General features: G+C 41.3%; 1 protein-coding gene across 3 annotated transcripts in view; it reads left to right on the forward strand.

Moving 5' to 3' along the window:
• Nucleotides 1–22,259, forward strand: part of ITPRID1 (ITPR interacting domain containing 1) — a 248,932-nt gene that overhangs the window by 171,204 nt on the left and 55,469 nt on the right. For 2 of the 3 annotated variants that reach the window (XM_056520390.1, XM_056520389.1), the window contains exons 5-8: nt 5,202–5,253; nt 13,701–13,781; nt 15,651–15,853; nt 16,994–17,541. In XM_056520390.1, coding sequence (XP_056376365.1) covers nt 5,202–5,253; nt 13,701–13,781; nt 15,651–15,853; nt 16,994–17,541 — 884 coding nt within the window. Of the gene's footprint in view, nt 1–5,201; nt 5,254–9,318; nt 9,373–13,700; nt 13,782–15,650; nt 15,854–16,993; nt 17,542–22,259 lie in introns of those variants that run through there. The other variant, XM_056520391.1, reaches the window with a different exon arrangement.

Raw genomic sequence — 22,259 nt, forward strand, 5'->3', positions numbered from 1 at the left:
TACATAGTTTACTATTAATGAATTACTTTTTTTAACAAAATTAGTATGTTTAACCCCTTGGGGACGGAGCCCATCATGACCCTAAAGGCAGGAGAATTTTTTGAAAATAGGAACTCTATCAATTTATGCATTAATAACTCTGGGATGCTTTTGCTTATACATTTTATTCCAAGATGGTTTTTTCGTGACATATTCTACTTTATGATATAGTGATACATTTTCATCAATACTTGCATCATTTCTTGGTGAAAAATGCAAAAATTTCATGAAAAATTAGAAACTTTTGTGTTTTTATAACTTTGAAGCTCTCTGCTTGTAAGGAAAATAGACATTCCAAATAAATTATATATTGATTCACATATACAATATGTGTATTTTTTCTTGACATCATAAAGTTGACATGTTTTTACTTTTGGAAAACTTCAGAGGGCTTCAAATTTCAGCAGCAATTTTCCAATTTTTCAAGTAAATTTCAAAATCAGAATGAGCTTTATAAGGGTCTTTATGTTAGAAATACCCCATAATTGACAACATTATGAAAACTGCACCCCCAACGTATTCAAAATGATATTCAGAAAGTTTGCTAACCCCTAAATTGTTTCACAGGAATAGCAGCAAAGTGGAGGCAAAAAAAACATGTTCTTGTAGAACCATATTTTTTTATTTTTTACAAGGGTAAAAGGAGAAATGTTTAACCCAATTTCTCTCGAGTAAGGAAATATCTCATATGTGGATGTAAAGTGCTTTGTGGGTGTACTAGATGGCTCAGAAGGGAAGGAGCGACAATGGGATTTTGGAGAGCGAATTTTGCTGAAATGGGTTTTGGGTGGCATGTCACATTTAGGAAGCCTCTATGGTGCCAGAACAGCAAAAAAAAAACAAAAAAAAAAACACGTGGCATACTATTTGGGAAACAAAACCCCTCAAGGAACATAACAAGGGGGGGAGATAAGCTTTAACACCCCACAGGTTTTTGACGACTGCATTGAAGTTGGACGTGAATATAAAATTTTTTTTTTTTTTTACTAAAGTGTTACCCCAAATTTTTCATTTTCACAAGGGGTAATAGGTGAAAATGTCCCCCAAAATTTGAAGCCCCATTTCTCTCGAGTAAGGAAATACCCCATGTGTGGATGTAAAGTGCTCTGTGGGGCTCAGAAGGGAAGGAGCGACATTGGGCTTTTGGAAAGCGAATTTTGCTGAAATGGTTTATGAGGGGTATGTCTCATTTAGGAAGCCCCCATGGTGCCAGAACAGCGAAAAACACCCCACATGGAATACTATTTTGGTAACTACACCCATCAAGGAACATAATAAGGGTACAGTGAGCATTTACACCCCACTGGCATTTGACAGATCTTTGTAACAGTGGGCTGTGCAAATGAAAAATTATATTTTTCATTTCCACGGACCATTGTTCCAAAAATCTGTCAGACACCTGTGGGGTGTTAAGGCTGACTATACCCCTTATTACATTTCGTGAGGGGTGTAGTTTCCAAAATGGGGTCACATGTTGCTATTAATTTTTGTTGCGTTTATGTCAGAACTGCTGTAACCAGCGGCCACCCCTGTGCAAATCACCAGTTTAGGCCTGAAATGTAGATCTCACTCCTGAGCCTTGTTGTGCATCCGCAGAGCATTTTACGCCCACATATGGGGTATTTCCGTACTCAGGAGAAATTGTGTTACAAAATTTGGGGGTCTTTTTTTCCTTTTACCTCTTATGAAAATGAAAAGTATTTGGCAACACCAGCATGTTAGAGTAAAAAATTTATTTTTTTTACACTAACATGCTGGTGTAGACCCCAACTTTACCTTTTCATAAGGGGTAAAAGGAGAAAAAGCCACCAAAAATATATAGCGCGATTTCTCCCGAGTAAAGAGATACCCCATTTGGCCCTAAACTGTTGCTGTGAAATACGACAGGGCTCTGAAGTGAGAGAGCGCCATGCGCATTTGAGGCCTAAATTTGGGATTTTCATAGGGGTGTACCCGTATGCAAGCATTACACATGCCTCCTCCACCAAAAATACTGTATGTCAGTTTTCCCCAAACAGTGTGCCTCCAGCTGTTGCAAAACTCCCAACATGCAGGAACAGTCAATGGCTGTTAGGAAATACTGGGAGCTGTTATTTTGCAACAGCTGGAGGCTCCGTTTTGGAAAAACCGACGTACAGGACATTTTTTATTTTTATTCGGGGGGGGGGGGGTCGACAGTGTAAGGGTGTAGTGTATATGTAGTTGTTACCCTTTATTTAAGGTTAGTGTAGTGTAGTGTTTCTAGGGTATCCTGCTGCAGCGGAAAATTTGCTGCATCTCAAATTTGAAGCGGGAAACTTGCTGTAAACCGCCCGTGTGAATGTACCCTGTATATTCACATGGGGGGGCGCAAAACTACAACTCTCAGCATGAACTGACAGACCGTGCATGCTGGGAGTTGTAGTTATGCAACAGCTAGAGGCACACTGGTTGGAAAACACTGTGTTAGGTAACAGACTACAGCAGTGTTTCCGCACCACTGTCTGTTTCCTAACTCAGTGTTTTCCAACCCATGTGCCTCCAGCTGTTGCAAAACTACAACTCCCAGCATGCATGGTCTGTCAGTGCATGCTGGGATTTATAGTTTTGCAACAGCAGGAGGCACATGGGTTGAAAAACACTGAGTTAGGAAACAGATAATGTTTCCGAACCAGTGTGCCTCCAGTTGTTGCAATACTACAACTCCCAGCATGCCCAGACAGCCGAAGGGCATGTTGGGAGTTGTAGTTATGGAACAACTGGAGGAGAACCGTTTGGAGACCACTGTGTCGTGGTCTCCAAACTGTAGCCCTCCTGATGTTGCAAAACTTCAATTCCAAGCATGCCCAGAATGCCCAGGCATGCTGGGAGTTGTAGTTCGGCAGCATCTGAAGGGCCAGATGTTGCTGAACTACAACTTCCAGTATGCCTTGACAGTCTCGGCATGCTTTGAATTGACTTCTGGAGCGCTACAGTTTGGACACCACTGTATAGTGGTCTCCAAACTGTACCCTTCTAGATGTTGCAAAACTACAATTCCCAGCATGCTGAGACTGTCCAGGCATGCTGAGAGTTGTAGTTTTGCAACATCTGGAAGGAAACAGTTTGGAAACCACTGCACAGTGGTCTCCAAACTGTGGCCCTCAAGATGTTGCAAAACTACAACTCCTGGCATGCCCAGACAGCCAAAGGCTGCCTAGGTATGCTGGAAATTGCAGTTTTGAAACTCCTAGAAGCAGCTGTGAAGATCCCTTTATGGCGATCTTCACTGCTGCATCTGAAATCGCCGCAGCTGCACCACTTGCCTGCCACCTGCCGCCGGTCCCGGATCCCCGGTCACAGCATGATCCTAGGTAACTGCCGCTGATCCCTGCCGCATCCACGGCCCTCGCACCTCGCCACCATCTTCCTCCGCTCTGCCCCGACATCCAGGGGCGGTCAGAGTGGGAGAAATTAACTTTCACCCCCTACCCCTCCCCTACAATTCGCCGGTCAGTCCTGATCGGCCAATCGCATGGGATAGGAGGAGGTGGCATCCCTGCCACCTCACTCCTATCCTTCAGGATGGTAGGAGCTGTCTCTGACAGCTCCGATCATCCCTATTTTCCTGGTTTTTGGGTCATCAGAGACCCGATCGGCCCGGAATCGCCGCAAATTGCCTATCTGAGAACCCCCCAGGACTCAGGACCCCCCCAGGCATTTGTCCGGGATGCTTGCTGAATGATTTCAGCAGGCATCCGAGACCAGTCCCACCCGCAGGGGATCGAAATTCCCACTGGTGTACAGGTATACCCTTGGACCTTAAGTACCAGTGAGCAAGGGTGTACAGTGAACACTGAATGTTAGAAATTTCTGCAAATTAAAAAAAATAAATAATTAAATAAAAAGAAACTACATTTCTCATTGACATAAGTATTCAGTCCCTTTTCTGTGACAGTTAAAATTTTTCTCTGGGGTCTCTCATTCCACCTGATCATCTCTGAGATGTTTCTCCAACTTGATCACCTGTGGTAAATTCAGTTGATAAGACATGATTTGGAAAGACACAGCCCTGTCTATATAAGGTCCCACAGCTGATATCAGGGGGTGAAGGGCCTTGTTAAGAGTAATGACCAATAATCCAATGATTAGTCTGGCTCTAGTCGAGCTCTAAACATCCTATTCAGATGAGAAATGAGATGGGAGAAACTTCCAGAAGGTCGACCATCGCTGCACCACCACATCTGGGCTTTATGGTCAGAAAGAAGCTGCTTCCCAGTAAAAGGCACATGAAAAAAAAAACACCTAAAGGGCTCTAAGACTGTAAGAAACAATACTTTCTGGTCTGGAGAAACAAAAATTAAACTTTTTGGACTCAATTCTATGCATCACGTCAAATTATTAACAAAAACCTGATGCAGTGTGTTCTGGACCTCAGACTGGGCCAAAGGTTCACCTTTCAATGAGACAATGGCCCCAAGCACACAGCCAAGACAATACAGGAATGACTTAGGGACAACCCTGTAAGTGTCTTGGAGTTGTCCAGGCAGAGCACTGACTTAAATGCAAACATATCCAAAGAAATCTAAAAATTGCTGTCCACTGATGGTCCCTATCCAACCTGTCATGAGGAAAAACTTTCGACATGTCCTAGCGACATGTCAAAAGATTTGATTGGTAAGGGTCTGAGTGTTCAGTCCTCCATTGATCAGGAGAACGAACTGGAAGACTGCAGATGTGCACTCCACTCCCTGCCTTTTCCCCTGCCTTGGTCACATGATTGAGACACTCTCATAGACTTAGACAGGGAGAAGGGAGAAGAACACGCTGAGCTCGAATTTCTCTTTACTATTTCTCCTGATCAAAACTTTTGACATGTGGCTAGGACATGTGAAAAGTTTGTCCTAATAACAGTGGCCATTTAAGAGGATTTGCAGAGAAGAATGGCCGAAAATCCCCAAATCCAGGTGTGCAAGACTGGAGGCTATAATCACTGCCAAAAGGGCTTTTCTCATTGTCATTAAAGGCCATTCATTTTATTTATTTTTTATTTTTTCTACTTTAGCACAAGGCTGCAAAAATTTGAATTGTACATAAAGTAACACAACTTGTGTTTTTCAAATATGACTGACATGATGGTTGCTCTGAGATAAAATGTTGTTAGTAAAAGAATATTTTTTTCCTATTCCTGCCTCACTATACAGGTTCCATATGTAGAATGGGGATTATTAAATTATCTGTGAAAGATTATATGAGGTAAGTTATCTTCTTTTTAAATCCTTGAAACCTTGTAAAATACAATAAGTAATCCCCTTTTACCATTTCCCAATTCTCCTGTTACAACTCATGGTTCCTCACAGTCTTTACTACATTCTCCTTCATAATATGGGACATATGACCACAGTGTGTGTGGGGGGGGGGGGGGGGGGAGGGGATGTTTATCAAGAATAATGCAGTTGCCCGTAGCAAACAGATTGCTTCAATGATTTTTAAAAAGTCCTCATTCTGATCAGTTGCTATGGGAAACTGCTCCACTTTTCCTATTTACAGGTTTTGATAAATCTCCCCTATAAACATTGAGGTGCTGCATCTGTTACAAATCTACCGGCCTATGGGGTAGATGGGGAGATTTATCAAAGCTTATGTAGTGGAAGAGTTGTACAGTTGCCCATGGCAACCAGATCAGTTTCTTTTATTTTTCAGAGGCCTTTAAAAATTAAAGAAGCAATCTGATTGGTTGCTATGGGAAACTGCACCACTCTTTCTCTATACAGATTTTGTTTAATCTTTAGTGAACCTTTACTTAAAGGGGTACTCTGCTGAAAACATCTTATCCCCTATCCAGAGGATAGGGGATGAGATATCTAATTGATGGGGTCCCACCACTAGGCACCCCTGCGATCTCCACTGCGGCACCCCTGTCATTCGGTGCACGGAGCTAACTCTGCTCTGGATCCGATGACTGCCGAACACAGCCACCACGCCCCCTCCATTCATGTTTATGGGAGGAGGCATGACTGCTACACACTAGCCGGCACGCCCCCTCCCATAGACATGAATGGAGGAGGCGTGGCGTGATTGAGATCCTGGGGGGTCCCCAGCGGTGGCACCCCAATGATTAGACATCTTATCCCCTTTGCTTTGGATAGAGGATAAGATGTTTTCAGTGGAGTACTCCTTTAAATGACACAAAGGACATCTACCACTAAGACAGATGCTTTCTGTAAATGGCTCATAAAGGGATAAAATCTTACTGGCTACTAAGACAAATGTCTGGTAATCTATGCCAGAAATAAATATAAATCTATACATCCTAGCAACACAATATTCCTGTTACTTTACATAACTCTAGTGAGTGTCTGCCAGTTGTCTCTTCTCTTTTTACCTAACCTGATGGTTCCATCTCTCTGTCTGTAGTGTCAGCGTCCTCCCTAGACATCAGGCGTGGCATCTCGCAGTTATACCTGACTCAGATCTATCACTTTCCCCCACATTCATGTCATGTAGCCTTCACCTATCGTAACTGTACCTACCTTACCAGTGAAAACAGTACCCAGGTTGATCTTTGTGTTTAGTGGCCATACTAACACCCCTCCTCTTTGTCATACATTATGCTGGTTACCAGTTCATTGCATATTGAATTAACTTGTAAACTTGTAAGTTCTTCACAATGCTGAATCTTTACACATGTATATTTTACCACCATATAACAACCAATTTGTGCACCCGTCCTAGCCAATGATATACAACTATCATGCCTTCAGTCCTGCCTGCAGTGCTTATCCCATGCTAAAACCAATCTATAGAACATACTGCCCTGCACTATTAGACTATGTTCACACAATAGAATTTCATAGTCGAATTCCGCAGGAATATTCCGCTTAGAAATTCTTCTGCAGCAGAGTCCCATTTATTTTACAGTGAAATTACTGTGACAGATGTTTTTGCTGTGGAGACTCTGAGACCATTGTATGCAGAAAAAAGAGACATATCTATTCTTTCTGCAGATTCCGCTCAAAAATGACGCATTTTTGAGCAGTCCTAAAGCCCACCGGAACATTTAAATGTGCAAAATGCCCATGCGTGTTTCCCGGCCATGTGAGTGAACATGCTTTATACTTGCTTCTAGCCTCCTCAGTTTAAAGGGGTTCTCCGGTGCTTAAACATCTTATCGCCTATCCAAAGGATAGGGTAAAAGATGCCTGATCGCGGGAGTCCCGCAGCTGGGGACGCCCGTGATCATGCTCGCGGCACCCCGTTTGTAATCAGTCCCCGAAGTGTGTTCGCTCCGGGTCTGATTACGGGCGACTACAGGGCCGGCGGCGTGTGACGTCACGCCTCCACCACCATGTGACGTCACGCTCCGCCCCTCAATGCAAGCCTATGGGAGGGGGCGTGATAGCTGTCACGCCCCCTTCTGTAGGCTTGCATTGAGGGCGGAGCGTGACGTCACACGGGGGCGGAGGCGTGACGTCACACGCTGCCAGCCCTGCAGTCGCCCGTAATCAGACCCGGAGCGAACACACTTCGGGGACTGATTACAAACGGGGTGCCGCGTGCATGATCACGGGGTCCCCAGCGGCAGGACTCCCACGATCAGGCATCTTATCCCCTATCCTTTGGATAGGGGATAAGATGTGTAAGCACCGGAGAACCCCTTTAAGCATACCTTAAAAATGAATTTCTTTAATGATGTTTTTTGAACTAACTTCAGTCCATGACCCACACTCCTCTCCTGTCAACTGGCTACCCCTGTGGCCTAGTTGCTGGTTTAATTACTGCCTGAGTGATAGGTTTATGCAGTTTGACAAAATAGTACTGATGATGTAATTACTCTTAATACAATTCAATTGTAAGCGCTCACAAAGACCCCTCAGCTTTTTTATTATAATTTTTTTTATTACTTATTTTTTCTTTTGCTATATTTTTATATAATTAGCAACAAAAAATAGCAGCACTGTAATTTTATGTGCGTTGAAATAACTGGTATATAAACCATGTCTAAATAGTGCTGCGGGTCTATAAACTAATGCTGCAGTATAGCTCTGAGAATAAACATTGTATACTTATAGAGAAGCACTTGAGCCATAACTACTGATAAAACAAATGATTTTATTAATACTCTTTAAAATCACAAATATAACTACTGAATAGTGTTATTTACAAGATCTATGATTGTAAACAGATAACCAATCCGAAAAGAAGGTGGTAAGACAGGTACAGTTAATGTAACAGTGCTAGTGCATGACATGTAAACAAATGAGAGCTACAGCAGCAGTAATGGGTGTCCAACAGTAATGTCCAATAGGGCGAAAGAAAGGATATGTAACCTCTACTAATGTAATGTCCAGCTGCCCGCACAGGATAGCTGGAGTAGACACCAACAGTGCATAAAAGTAATGGCACTCGCAATGCTGGTTCTCACTTACCCATTATAGAGTCCTGTCGCCACCGCCCCAACGTACGTTTCGTCAGCCTGGACTTTCTCAAGGGACGCCTATATACTCTAAAAAAAATCTCAGGAGACCAAAGATTTTAGTCACAATACATACACAACTCTTTAGGCATATGTTTGCCAGAGCTGCTTCTATTGGTCTTACTGTACATAAACCCCAAACAAATTGTTAAAAATTTTTAATAAGCCCAAATTTCATAAAATAACATGAAAACTTTAACTCACCTGTCTGATCCCATAGCAATCCAGTACAGAAGCTCCGGGGGGCACCCTAGTCTCTGTTTACTAGTGGGAGACATGTGACCACTACAGTCAATCAATGGCCTCAGCATCAGGTGTTGTACTATTGGTATCATGGCTCCCTTCACGTGACCACTGAGGCCACTAATTGGTTGCAGTGGTCATATGTCAGCCATTAGCAAACAAAGACAGAGATCCAACAGGTGAGTGAATGTTTTTATGTTATTTTATGACACTTGGGCCACTTAAAAAAATCTTCTCCAATTACCCCTTTTAGCTTTCTTTTGATTGAAACAAAGTAAAGCTTCCAACTCTGTGTACTTTTTTACTTTTTATATGTGACATGTGTTCTTTTTAACCAGTAGCTAGATTGTAATGCATTATAATGTCTTTATCAATAGTTTAAATACAATAATTCATGTAAATGGATGATCCACTTATAAAGGAGTTGGGTTTTCTAGAGAACAATTAAAAGTCACGCTGAAATATCGCCTTTTGATATAAATACTATTTATTACAGTAATCTATTCCATAGCAACATATTCTGTTACAGCATTGCAGTGCCAAGTTTTCCCTTTCTAATAGTGTACTTTGCTGTTCATAAAGGCACATAATTCCCCTATTAGGATATTTTCCATAAAGAATGACTTTAGTAGCTGACAGCCACAAGTCACATCTACGTAAGTGCTTTATATTTACATTTTGTACAGCCTAGCTAGCCCAGGAGATTTGGCTTTTTCACTTAGCATTTGTATCAAGTACAAACATCCATCATTACTAAACTATTTTCCTACCGTTCTCTAAACTAAAATATCATGAATACTAAGCTAAGCCCTAAAATCCTATAGAATATTTCTTACCTACAGTGTGAGACATTTTCAAACCAGATGACCGGTATGTTAAATATATAAACTAGAGCAAATAAGGAGTCGTCTGAGATATACAATAGCACTCAACTGTGTATGTGAAAAGTATTCTGGTGCTACTTTTATAGGAGTTACACCATGATACTTTGGTCCTACATATTTGACTTGACTTTGAGTGTGTGTATCTTCTCATTCTAAACTAACGGAGTATTACATCCTGTAAAATATTTGTGACAATGCCTTAGATTATAAGAACGTCTACTTGAAAAACCATAAAGGATAAGAAATAACCCTTGAATTGGATAATCAAAGATTGGAACAGAGATGAGCAAATTGTTTGCCTGATATGCAATTTCACAAGAATATAGTCTAGAATGGGAATAATTTGCACATAATGCACTAAAAGTTATTGGCAAACCTAAAAAATGATTTTTTCCAAGCATTCTATTGGTAAATTAACTGAAAGCTTATTCTTACTATTGTTATTTTTATAAATGTCTGTAACACTACAGACCATCCGCAAAATGGAACAATGCGCTAGCATATAAACAGTCAATAAGCCATACAGATTATAAAGTATGAAAGGAACAGCATGTACATAATTTGTCTACCCCCAAACCCCCAACAACGTTCTGTTCTTGCAGTAAGTTACAACTAGAGATGGGCACATTTTTCAAAAATTCCATTCTGGCAATTTGCCGAATTTTCCGGAAAGATTCAGCTTTATTCTGAATATATTTGCGGCAAATCACTATTAAATGGCTATTTCCCGGCTACAGAGAGCCTCAATAGGGGTGTAAAACACTTTGCCTTGTCATAACACGCATAGGGAGTGTGCTGGGGTAGTGAAATAATACTGTTATTCAGTATGATATGCAGATTACAGCCATCGCTAATAGAATCACTGCTACAGAGCAGCACAATGACAATGAGTCTGGATGTGGCAGCAGGGTCGGGAGATCATATGGCGTCACAATGGTTGCTTGCAGTCTTTGAATGGGGAGTGCTTCCTGTGATGATCTCAATTCGCAGACTATGAAACGTCTTCTAAACTCTCCATGCCTGCAGTGATGCGGGCTTGAGGTCAATGGATTTCCCCTGTGCTGATCTGTATTGTCAGTAACATTGATTAGTGACCACACAGTGTCTGCTCTCTCTCTAGCCAGAATTAATGCTGGCTTAAGGTGAATGGATTCGCCGCTGTAAAGATCTGTATTGTCAGTAATGGTGATTAGTGCACACACACAGTCTCTGATCTCTCAGCAAAACGGAAATGGCTGTCTTTGGCAATGGCTGCCGAATAAATAGGGCTGTGACATCACAGGACTGGCTGGCTGCTGATAGGCAGGGATAGCCACCATTTTAGCCCGCACAAAATGTAGTGAATGAAGCAATTTGTTACCATGAAGTGCGAGGAAATTCGGATTCGTTCAGAATCAAATTTTTCATGAAATTCGGAACGAATTAGACTTCGTCAGCTTTAATTCGCCCATCTCTACTGATGGGCTGCATGCCACCATGTGAATATGGGTGATCCCACCTACCCTCCTTCCCACCTTCCCAGAATTCCGGGCCCATGTACTCACACGTGTAGCCGCCATTTTAGCCCTCCGGCCCGCACGAAATGTATTGAATGAAACAATTTGTTACCATGAAGCGCTGGGAAATTCAGATTCATTTAGAATAGAATTTTTCATGAAATTTGTCTTCGTCAGCTTCGATTCGCCCATCTCTAGTTAGAACCAAAACAAACATGAACAAATCAACTACCATAAGTGAGTACACTTCTCACACAGAACTGGTGGATGTTAGAGACCTTCCGTTCCTCCACCTTCCATTTGAAGATGCCTGACAGATGCTCAGTAGGGTATAGGTTTGAAGACATGCTTGGTCAATCCATCACCTTCACCCTCAGCTTCTTTAGCAAGGCAGTGGTCATCTTGAAGGTCTGTTAAGGATTGTTATTATGTTGGAATATTGCTCTGCAGCTCTATCTTTTAAGGGAGGAGATCATGCTCTGCTTCATTATGTCACAGTACACATTAGCATTCATAGTTCTTTTAATAAACTGTAGCTCCCCAGTGCCAGCAGCAATTATGCAGGCCCAGACCATGACACCACCACCATGCCTGACTGTAGGCAAGACACATTGGTCTTTGTACCTCTCACTTGGTTGCTACCACACTCAACACTATCTGAACCAAATACGTTTATCTTGGTCTTATCGGACCATAGGGTAAGGTTTCAGCAATCCAAGTCCTTAGTCTACTTGTCTTCAGCAAACTGTTTGCAGGCTTTCATCTTTAGAAGTTTCCATGCAGATCAATTTGATGCAGTGTGCAGAATATGGTTTGAGCACTGACAGGCTGCCCTACCAATTCAACCCATGCAGCAATTCTGACAGCACTCATACATTTATTTCCTAAAGATAACCTCCGGATATGATGCTATGTGCACGTGATTTATGTGGACATCGGGAAGGAAATTTTCTTGTAATGGAGCAATTGGCATAAACCTCTAACAACCAGTGTCTAACAATGTCTTGCAATCCAATCAAATAACCAATAGAATGTCATCCTGGGTTTTCAACCATCACCTATGTCAATCACTTAGTTACCAAGTAGCTGTTATTGTAGGTATCAGTCAGTAAGTTGGAATTCATTATGTAATCATTATGAAATCCTCTTCTGATGTCCAAGTGACATAACCCTGTAATGTAAGAAAGGACTGTATTCAGAGCAAGGTTTTGTTACCAGTGATTATGAGAAATACAAGAAAAATGGACTATAAAGGGCATCTAGAATAGTACACGGGATAACTGGAATGCAAAAAAGAGTTTATGCAAACTTCTCACCTGGAGCATAAATAAATTCTGCATGTAGCCCTCATATAGAGGGTGATGTAAAAGGTTCCTCGGAGTGCTGCTCAGCCGTAGGGTAGCGGATCCTGGAGTATACCGGTTTGCGCTGGAACATAGGTATTGAAAGAAAAAAAGCCTTTATAGGTGCTGTGCCTATAATAAAACCACAAATCCAATAATCTGATGAAGGTTATGATCCCAGTATTGGTAGAAATAAAATTATTAAATGATTAATATCATCGTACTTACTTTTCTTTCCTCCACTACCTTTGTTACCAGTGGGGATCTTTGGGATCTGCACTCAGACCTATTTTGTTTAATATCTAAATTAGGGAAAGGGTTAAAATTATTACAGTAAAAAATTGCTATGATTGTGGGATCTAAATAAAAAATATAATATTTAAACTTGGGACAAAGCATTAGCCAGAATCTGACCTGGAATTATAACTTGGTTTATACATTGACCTCAAATATATATTGAAATCCATGACCGCTTGTTGTTGGGTCTCTACCTTTAATGAAAAATCTCACCATAGAAGACTACATGCTACTGGTAGCAATTTGTAAGACTTAATTGAGGAAATAGGAAAATGATTTCCTTGGATTCCTTTGAATTGCAAATACTTAGCAAAGGGCTGGAACATGTTTGTAAAGGCTTATTTAAAGGCCACTGCCTGTTTGTATTACAATCTCTGCTTTTGTAGTTGACTAAAGACTTGAAACTTTAGATAGTTCATTAAAAATAGGTAAGTTACATTTTAACTGTTTTATCACTTTCCAATGGAAATAAAAAATAAAAAAAAACTTTTCTTCTTGCTCCCATTTAATGATTAATCAAAGCGGGCTAAGATTATGTTCAGCGACCATGTCCATTCTTGTAGGGTCTTGTTGTTCATATCTCAAGAAACAACACAATCTCAGAAATATATTTTGAAAGTCATGGCTAAAGAAGCTGTGTTCCCTGAAGGTTAGCAGCTGATTCACCATCTGTCATAAAGCAGGATACCTTCTGTCTCATTTACAGTATAATTAGCATTTGCTAACACCTAACACCTTTATTCTCACACCTACAATATGCTACCATATTTTGTTTTCCAACGTAAAATGCTGAGGCTTGAATTAGACACATCTTCTGTTATTTTCTCATTCTTTTTCTATTTTTTTCCCATAATACGCTTAATTTAAGAGTAAATGAATGCAAAAAATGAAACTGTTTGCTCAGGAGAATCATTGTGATGTATAATTAAAATTGTTTTTTTCTTTTACATTTTTTCTTATCTAGCTCTCTCCATAACTATATAGAAACATTTTCATCAGCAAAAAGTGATGGAACCACCAAACTTGCCCCAAGTCTTCCTAGAAGGTTTGTCCCTATCTAGTTTTATGCCTACTTTAAAAATGTGTCTTCAAATTACTACTAATAACGACAACTATAAAAACTGCACAATAGTGTGTTCAATAAAGAATATTTTATAGATAAGTATAATATATGCATATTTTATGTACCAAGTGCCCTTTTGGTATTACACTAGATAAAATCTAGCACTTAAGCTACTAATACCTTAATGCTAAAAGTACAGACAAAATTCAACAAGGCTCTGACATGGTGGAGTGAACTTGGCACCTACTTACCATAAAGCAGAACTTTCACTAAGACAATCCCAATAGTAAGTTCATACTAGTCTAGAGTAAGATGTAGAAAGATGGTATGAACAAATCATCCATAAGAAGCAAAACTGTATAAAAATGGATTGAAAATGGAAACCATTAGAGCCAGAAAAAAGTGTTTTTGCTGGAAAGGGAGTGAAAGGAAGTAGTCTACTTAGGCTGGGTTCACATATATATCAGGCGTCCGGCATAGTTTCTCTCCGGTGTGCACCTGAGTGAAACTGATGCTAGAACTGATCCCATTCATTTGAATGGGACAGTTCACAATCATCCAAAATCTCAATTTTGACACTAGATGGTTGGACACGCCGGAGGGCACCAGTAAGGGGACACCACATGCTATACAACTGATGAGAACTTGTCATCAGTTGTGCCATCAGTTATGTAGAGATCTAAGCTGAGTTTACCTATGCCGGATGCCGGACATATGTGAACCAGCCTAAAAGAATTGGCCTCAGAAAGACTCTACTAGCATAGCACAGGGGATACGATGTCTGATCGCGGGGGTCCCGCCGCTGGGGACCCCCACAATATAGCATGTGGCACCCACCTGTTCTGCTCTGGAAGCTGTTACGCCCCTCCCATAGACTTGCATTGAGGGGGCGGGGCGTGATATCACACGGGGGCGGAGTCGTGACGTCACGATCTTCTGTTCCCATGGTCGGAAGCCAGACCCTCCAGTGCTTCCGGAGCAGTAACAGGTGGGTGCCGCATGCTATATTGCGGGGGTCCCCAGCGGCGGGACCCCCGCGATCAGACATCTTATCCCCTATCCTTTGGATAGGGGATAAGATGTCTAGGGGTGGTGTACCCCTTTAAGAAGTGTCAATATATATATATATATATATATATATATATATATATATATATATTATTATTTTATTTATTTATTTTTAAAGCCATTTACCATAAAAATTCTAATCACCCTCTTTTCCTATTTTTTTTTTTTTTTAATGGGGGAATTGACAGCAGGGTCACCTGCACTAACCTATATACACTTCTTACCAAGCAAAAATCGGTGCAGCCATTCACCAGATATTTATCTTGTTGCTAGTATGATATTTCTTTTAAGCTGCAATGGAGGCAGGCCACAATGCTTTCTCCTGCTCACTCCAATAATAACCCCAACCCATTCGGCCGTAAACTGCACCCCTTTTATAATATTCTCCCCTGCCATGTCTGTGAAGGGGGTGGGGTTATTTCTGAAGGGGGCCGGAGAAAGCATTGCTAATATAACAGCAGCCGTATCCAGTGCAGATAAGAAGAAAATATCTTATTAGCAAAAGTATAAATATCTACGGAACACCTGCACGGATTTTTACTTGATAAGAAGCATTAAAAACAAGGTCATCCACATTATCTACCTGTATATTCCGGTTTAGTGCAGGTGACCCTGCTGTCAGTCTCCCTTTAAATGAAAAACATAAATAAAAACATTCTGCACACAAATCTGCAGCTAAAATCCCTCCTCTGTAAACATACTGTGGTCCTGGATGCAGTACATAATAAGTACAGTGACCCAAGAGAAAGGTTTATCATTTCTAACATGTTGGTTTTCTTACAGCATCTCAGATATGCTGAAACTATGTGAGGCAGATCCAGTGGATCTCCTCCTTGATCTTGGATTTGGCATTGATGAACCTGACATCTGCAATAAAATTCCTTCCCGTTTCATCATGACACCTTCTGAAGCTAGAGGAATTAACACTCGAGTATTTTTAGATGCACAGAAGAAGAGGTTGGAACTTGAGAATCCTAATTTGTGTGGTAAGTGTAGTGGAAGAGTTATTTTATAGCACTGTCGTAGTGAATGTTTCATGTGACCGCTCGCTCATGGGCTTGGAAACATGTGAGCTGGAATTTGGCTTGCTATGGGCACCATCGGCTCCTTTCCCTTGCCAATTCTTTTGGAATCCGTGTACACAGAACAAGGGCATAAACAGAGATCATAAGGTCACATAGCAAAATTTCGGCTGTGTTCACACTGCATTATTAACATGATTTTTTTCTTTTTTATTGATAAACATGGAAGTTCATATTTTAAAAGCGAAAACAAATGGTAGCAAAGCAACAAAAATATGCAGTTTGAACACAATGTTAGTATTAGTAACATAGTAACATAAGGTTGAAAAAAGACCCGAGTCCATCAAGTTCAACCTATAAGATCCAGCTTATATTAGATCCAGCTATAACTAAGAGCTCTGACAATGTTTACAATTCTGTATTATTATTATTATTATTTTGTATTATTAATATTATTGTTAAAATAAAGGCATTCTGTACTCTGGGCAATCACTATATATATGAAGGAACGTATATACCTCCTTCACACCCCTAGTTACAATACATGGGCTTCAACAACCATGTGTCTTAGATCCATTGCCATTTTAAACATATGTAAAAGTGCAGTCATATAAAACTTGGCACATAAGAAGGAATTTAAATATAATAAAAACAAAACAGTATGAAACATGATGCATTATCAGTTGTAGTGTCTTGACCACATTCTTACGCTACCCCATCCTTGATTTTGATGGCAATTACAGGTATAAGACGATGGGGGGATAAATAAAACAAATTAAAAACACTGGCTTGGTACCCCCTTAAAAATATGTCACAAAACATATTCACCAGGCGACTTATCAAAGAACATTGTTAAACTTCCGCCCATTTTAGCTTTAAATCCCCTGCTTCCCTCTCTCACCATGGGCCCTATAGCATTGTGTAGTCTGCCTCTGCGGTGAGTGTGCCACTAACTTGAGAATAATAGAAGCCAATACCTGGACTATCACCAATTCTGCATTACATACCTTTTCTTAGTGGCTCCTTGTGCATTGTGCTTCATTCTAACAACTTCCCATTTAAACAATATATTTGGATAAAATATATAAGTTCTTATCTTTTTAGGACGTTTCCGGCAACTAGAAGTCCTAGAACAAGTGACCAGTGCATTTTCCTCATTGTTGAATGATATTCACACTGTTCAAAATAATAATGGTCACAATGCAAATTCTGAGAGGAAGTCAGCACTAACTCCAGAGAAGAGAAGAAGAATACGACAACTTATTTGGAAATTTTCTAAGCAAGTGAAAATTGTTGATGAGAATGTCAGCCCAACTATAGCTAAAGCAAAGGCAGAAGTACCTGAGGAAGACCAAGAACATCCAGGGCCTTTAAAGGATTACAGCAACTTGAAGGTCTTCAGAAAGCAAATGCATGGTACTGAGGACAGCAATTTGGTGACTTTGCCAGCTGGGGATTACAGTAACACACCAATGGATGGGCAAGAATCTGAAGCATGTTCACTTTCTATACCGATGAAGCAATGCAGTCATTCTGACATTGCAAGCAAAATCAGAACACTCAAAGGCTCCAAACTGCTTTCTAAGACATTAAAAAAGACTGCTCAACAAAGACTCCAGTCTCCAGATCCTGAGTCGTTTGAAATGGAAGAAGTAAGTTGGTGTTATATGCTAGAGGCTGTAAAGATTTTTACTAAAGAAGCAGACATATTGGGGATTATGTTTTTTTTTTACTTACAAATTGCAATATATATATAAATACCATAGGAAGATTTCTTTCTAGCACTTACATAATGCAACACTGGAGAGAACTGGTTTTCATTTAGGAGGACCAGTTGGTTTATGGAGACTTATAGACAATATTCCAAAGGAAAAAGTATGGTACTGTAAGAGCAATGTCTCTTTAACCACTTAAGGACGCAGGGCGTACAAGTACGCACTGCGTTTCTCCAGTCCCCCCGCTTGCCGGTCGGGATGCCTGCTGAAATTATTCATCAGGCATCCCAGCACATTGCCGAGGGGGGTCCTGAGAACCCCCCCCTCCCATGTCGGCGATCGACGCAAATGGCTGGTCAATTCAGACCGGCTATCTGCGGCAATTCCGGGTCATACAGATCTCCGGTGACCCAGAAAATATGGGGGATCGGGGATGTCCATGACACCCCCAGATCCCTCTGAAGGGATAGGAGTGAGGTGGCACGGGTGCCACCCCTACTATCCCTGCTATTGCTCAGTAAGAAGTGACTCACCAATAGCAGATCGGTGGCGGGGGGGGTTAAAGTTCAGTTCCCCCGCTCTGCACAACCAATGTAGTCTAGGTAGAATGGGGGAACCGGCGGTGACTGACGCCAGAGGTCACTTACCTACGGAAGCTGGTGAATTGTTGCTTAGCAACATCTGGAGGGCTACAGTTTGGAGACCACTATACAGTGGTCTCTAAACTGTATCCCTCCAGATGTTGCAAAACTACAACTCCCAGCATGCCCAGACAGCTGTTTGCTGTTTGGGCATGCAGGAATTTGTAGTTTTGCAACAGCTGGAGAGCGACAGTTTGAAGATCACTGTGCAGTGGTCTCTAAACTGTGACCCTCTAGATCTTGCAAAACTACAACTCCCAGCATGCCCACACAGCAGTTTGCTGTTTGGGCATGCTGGGATTTGTAGTTTTGCAACATCTGGAGGGCTACAGTTTGGAGATCACTGTGTGGTGGTTTCTAAACCGTGGCCCTCTAAATCTTGCAAAACTACAACTCCCAGCATGCATGAACAGCAAACGGCTGTCTCGCCATGCTGGGAGTTGTAGTTGCGTACCTCCAGCTATTGTAGAACTACATCTCCCAGCATGCCCTTTGGTGATCAGTACCTACTGGGAGTTGTAGTTTTGTAACAGCTGAAGGCACACTGGTTGGAAAATACTGAGTTAGGTAACAGAACCTAACTGAAGGTTTTCGAACCAGTGTGCCTCCAGCTGTTGCAAAAGATCAACTCCCAGCATGCACGGTCTGTCAGTGCATTCTGGGAGTTGTATTTCTGCAACAGAGTACATTCACACGGGCGGGTTTACAGTGAGTCTCCTGCTTCAAGTTTGAACTGCGGCATTTTCTGCCGCAGCGCAAACTCCTAGCGGGAAACCCACCGTAAACCCCCGCCAGTGTGAATGTACCCTAAAAACACTACACTACACTAACATAAAATAATGGGTAAAACACTACATATACACCCCCTTACACTGTCCGTCCCAATAAAAATGAAAAATGTATCGTACGGCAGTGTTTCCAAAATTGAGCCTCCAGCTGTTGCAAAACAACAACTCCCAGCATTTCCGGACAGCATGTTGGGAGTTTAGCAGCAGCTGGAGGCATGCTTTTTGGGAATCACTAGCATAGAATACCTCCATGTCCACCCCTATGCAAACCCTAATGTAGTGCTCAAATGCGCATGGCGCTCTCTCATTTCGGAGCCCCGTCGTATTTCAAGGAAACAGTTTAGGGCCACAAATGGGGTATTTCCGTACTTGGGAGCAATTGTGTTACAAATTTAGGGGGGCTTTTTCTCCTTTTACCCCTTATGAAAAGGAAATGTTGGGGTCTACACCAGCCTGTTAGTGTAAAAATAAAAGAAAAAACTTTACACTAGCATGCTGGTGTTGCCCCATACGTTTTATTTTTACAAGAGGTAAAAGGAAAAAAAGACCCCCAAAATTTGTAACACAATTTCTTCTGAGTACGCAAATACCTCAGGCTCAGGAGTGAGAGCGCACTATGTACATGAGGCCTAAATTGGTGATTATCACATTGGTGGCTGATTTTACAGTGGTTCATAAACGCAAAAAAATAAATACCCATGTGTGACCCATTTTGGAAATGACATCCCTCACGGAACGCAACAAGGGGTTTAGTGAGCCTTAACACCCACAGGTGTTTGACAAATTTTCGTTAAAGTTGGATTGGAAATGCTGGTGTTACCCTAAATTTTTCATTTTCACAAGGGAAAATAGGTAATAGGTAATAGGAAAATGCCCCCCCAAAATTTGTAACCCCATTTCTTCTGAGTAAAAATATAACCCATATGTTGTTGTAAAGTACTCTGCGGGCGAACTACAATGCTCAGAAGAGAAGGAGCGCCATTAGGCTTTTGAAGAGAAAATGTGTCTGGAATTGAAGGCCATGTGTATTTACAAAGCCCCCATAGTGCCAGAACAATGGACCCCCCCCCACATTTGACACCATTTTGGAAACCACACACCTCACGTAATGTATTAAGAAGTACAGTGAGCATTTACACCCCACAGGTGTCTGACAGATTTTTGGAACAGTGGTCCGAGAAAATAAAAAATTTAATTTTTCATTTGCAGAGCCTACTGTTGCAAAGATCTTTCAAATGCCAAAGGGCTGTACATGCTCACTGCACCCCTTATAAAATTCTGTGAGGGGTATAGTTTAAAAATGGGGTCACATGTGGGGGGGGGGGGCTTTGTAAACGTACAAGACTCCCGACTATTCCAACCAAATTCTCTCTCCAAAAGCTCAATGCCGCTCCTTCTCTTCTGAGTATTGTAGTGCGCCAGCAGAGCACTTGACGTCCACACATGGGGTATTTTCAAACACAGAAGAAATGGGGTTACAAATTTTGGGGGGGCATTTTCCGCTTATAAAAATCTTAAATTTGGGGAAAAAACTGCGTTTTAGTGAAAAAAAATGTTTTTCATTTACACATCTGACTTTAACAAAAAGTAATCAAACACCTGTGGGGTGTTAAGGCTCACTGTACCTCTTGTTAAGTTCCTTGAGGGGTGTAGTTTCCAAAATTGTAGGCCATGTGGTTTTTTCCTGCTGTTCTGACACCATAGGAGCTTATTAAATGTGTCATGCCCCCTCCCATAGGTTTGCATTGAGGGGCTCCGCCCCCGTGTGACGTCACAATGCTCCGTCCCCATGATCGACGGTAATCAGACCCGGAGTGAACACGCTCCTGGTGCTGATTTTAATGGGGTGCAGCGTGAAAGATCGTGGGGGTCCCCAGCGGCAGGACCCCCACGATCAGGCATCTTATCCCCTATCCTTTGGATAGGGAATAAAATGTCTAAAGTGTCTAAGGTCTAAGGTGAAAAAGGGCTGAGTCCTTAGGGTGTGAAATTTCCTGCTTGTTTTCTGTTTTAGGTTGCTGTGGTTACACCCTAACCTATTGTGCTTCTGTCTTGCCCACCTATCAGATTCTGGTGTGACCACACCTGTTTAGCTGGCTATATAAACCTGCAGTGTGCTTCTAGACTTTGCCAGTGGAAGAAGTTTATTACTGAAGCTAACATTCTGTGTTGTAATCTGCTTTCTGGTACCTGACTTTGGCTCTGTATTCCTGGCTTAACCCCTTGTTTCCGATTCGGCATCTCTCTGGTTCTGTCGGTTTTGACTTTGGTTTGCAGACATTGATTTATCTGTTGGTTTGTTTGTCTCCCTCTGTATTGTTAAAGGGGTACTCAACTGGAAAAACATATTTTTTTCTTTAAATCAACTGGTGCCAGAAAGTTAAACAGATTTGTAAATGACTTCTATAAAAAAAAAAAATCTTAATCCTTCAAGTACTTATCAGCTGCTGTTATGATCCACAGAAAGTTATTTTCTTTTTAGAATTTCCTTTCTGCCTGACCACAGTGCTCTCTGACGCCTCTGTTCATTTTAGGAATTGTCCAGAGTAGGAGCAAATCCCCATAGAAAACCTATCCTGCTCTGGACAGTTCCTAAAATGGACAGAGGTGCCAGCAGAGAGCACTGTGGTCAAACAGAAACGAAGGGTTTGGATTTTTTAATAGAAGTAATTTACAAATGTGTTTAACTTTCTGCCACCAGTTGATTAAATGTTTTATTTTTCCAGTGGAGTACCCTTTTTTTTATTTTTATTTTTTAAATAAACTGGTGCCAGAAAGTTAAACAGATTTGTAAATTACTTCCATTTAAAAATCTTAATCCTTCCAGTACTTCATTTCTTCTGTAGTATTCAGCAGCTAATATTTTATTTTTGGAACACAGTGCTCTCTGCTGACATCACGAGCACAGTGCTCTCTGCTGACGTCTCTGTCCATTTTAGGAACTGTCCAGAGCAGCATATGTTTGCTATGGGGATTTTCTCCCACTCTGGACAGTTCTTAAAATGGACAGAGATGTCAGCAGAAGCACTGTGCCCGTGATATCAGCAGAGAGCTCATTGCTCCAAAAAGAAAAGAATTTCCTCTGTAGAATTCAGCAGCTAATAAGTACTGGAAGGATTAAGAATTTTTAATAGAAGTAATTAACAAATCTGTTTAACTTTCTGGCACCAGTTTATTTAAAATAAAAAAAAGGACCACCATCCTAGCAATTGGACCTGAAGAATCA

Source organism: Hyla sarda, chromosome 5 (assembly GCF_029499605.1).
Source record: "Hyla sarda isolate aHylSar1 chromosome 5, aHylSar1.hap1, whole genome shotgun sequence".
In the NCBI taxonomy this organism is placed as follows: Eukaryota; Metazoa; Chordata; class Amphibia; order Anura; family Hylidae; genus Hyla; species Hyla sarda.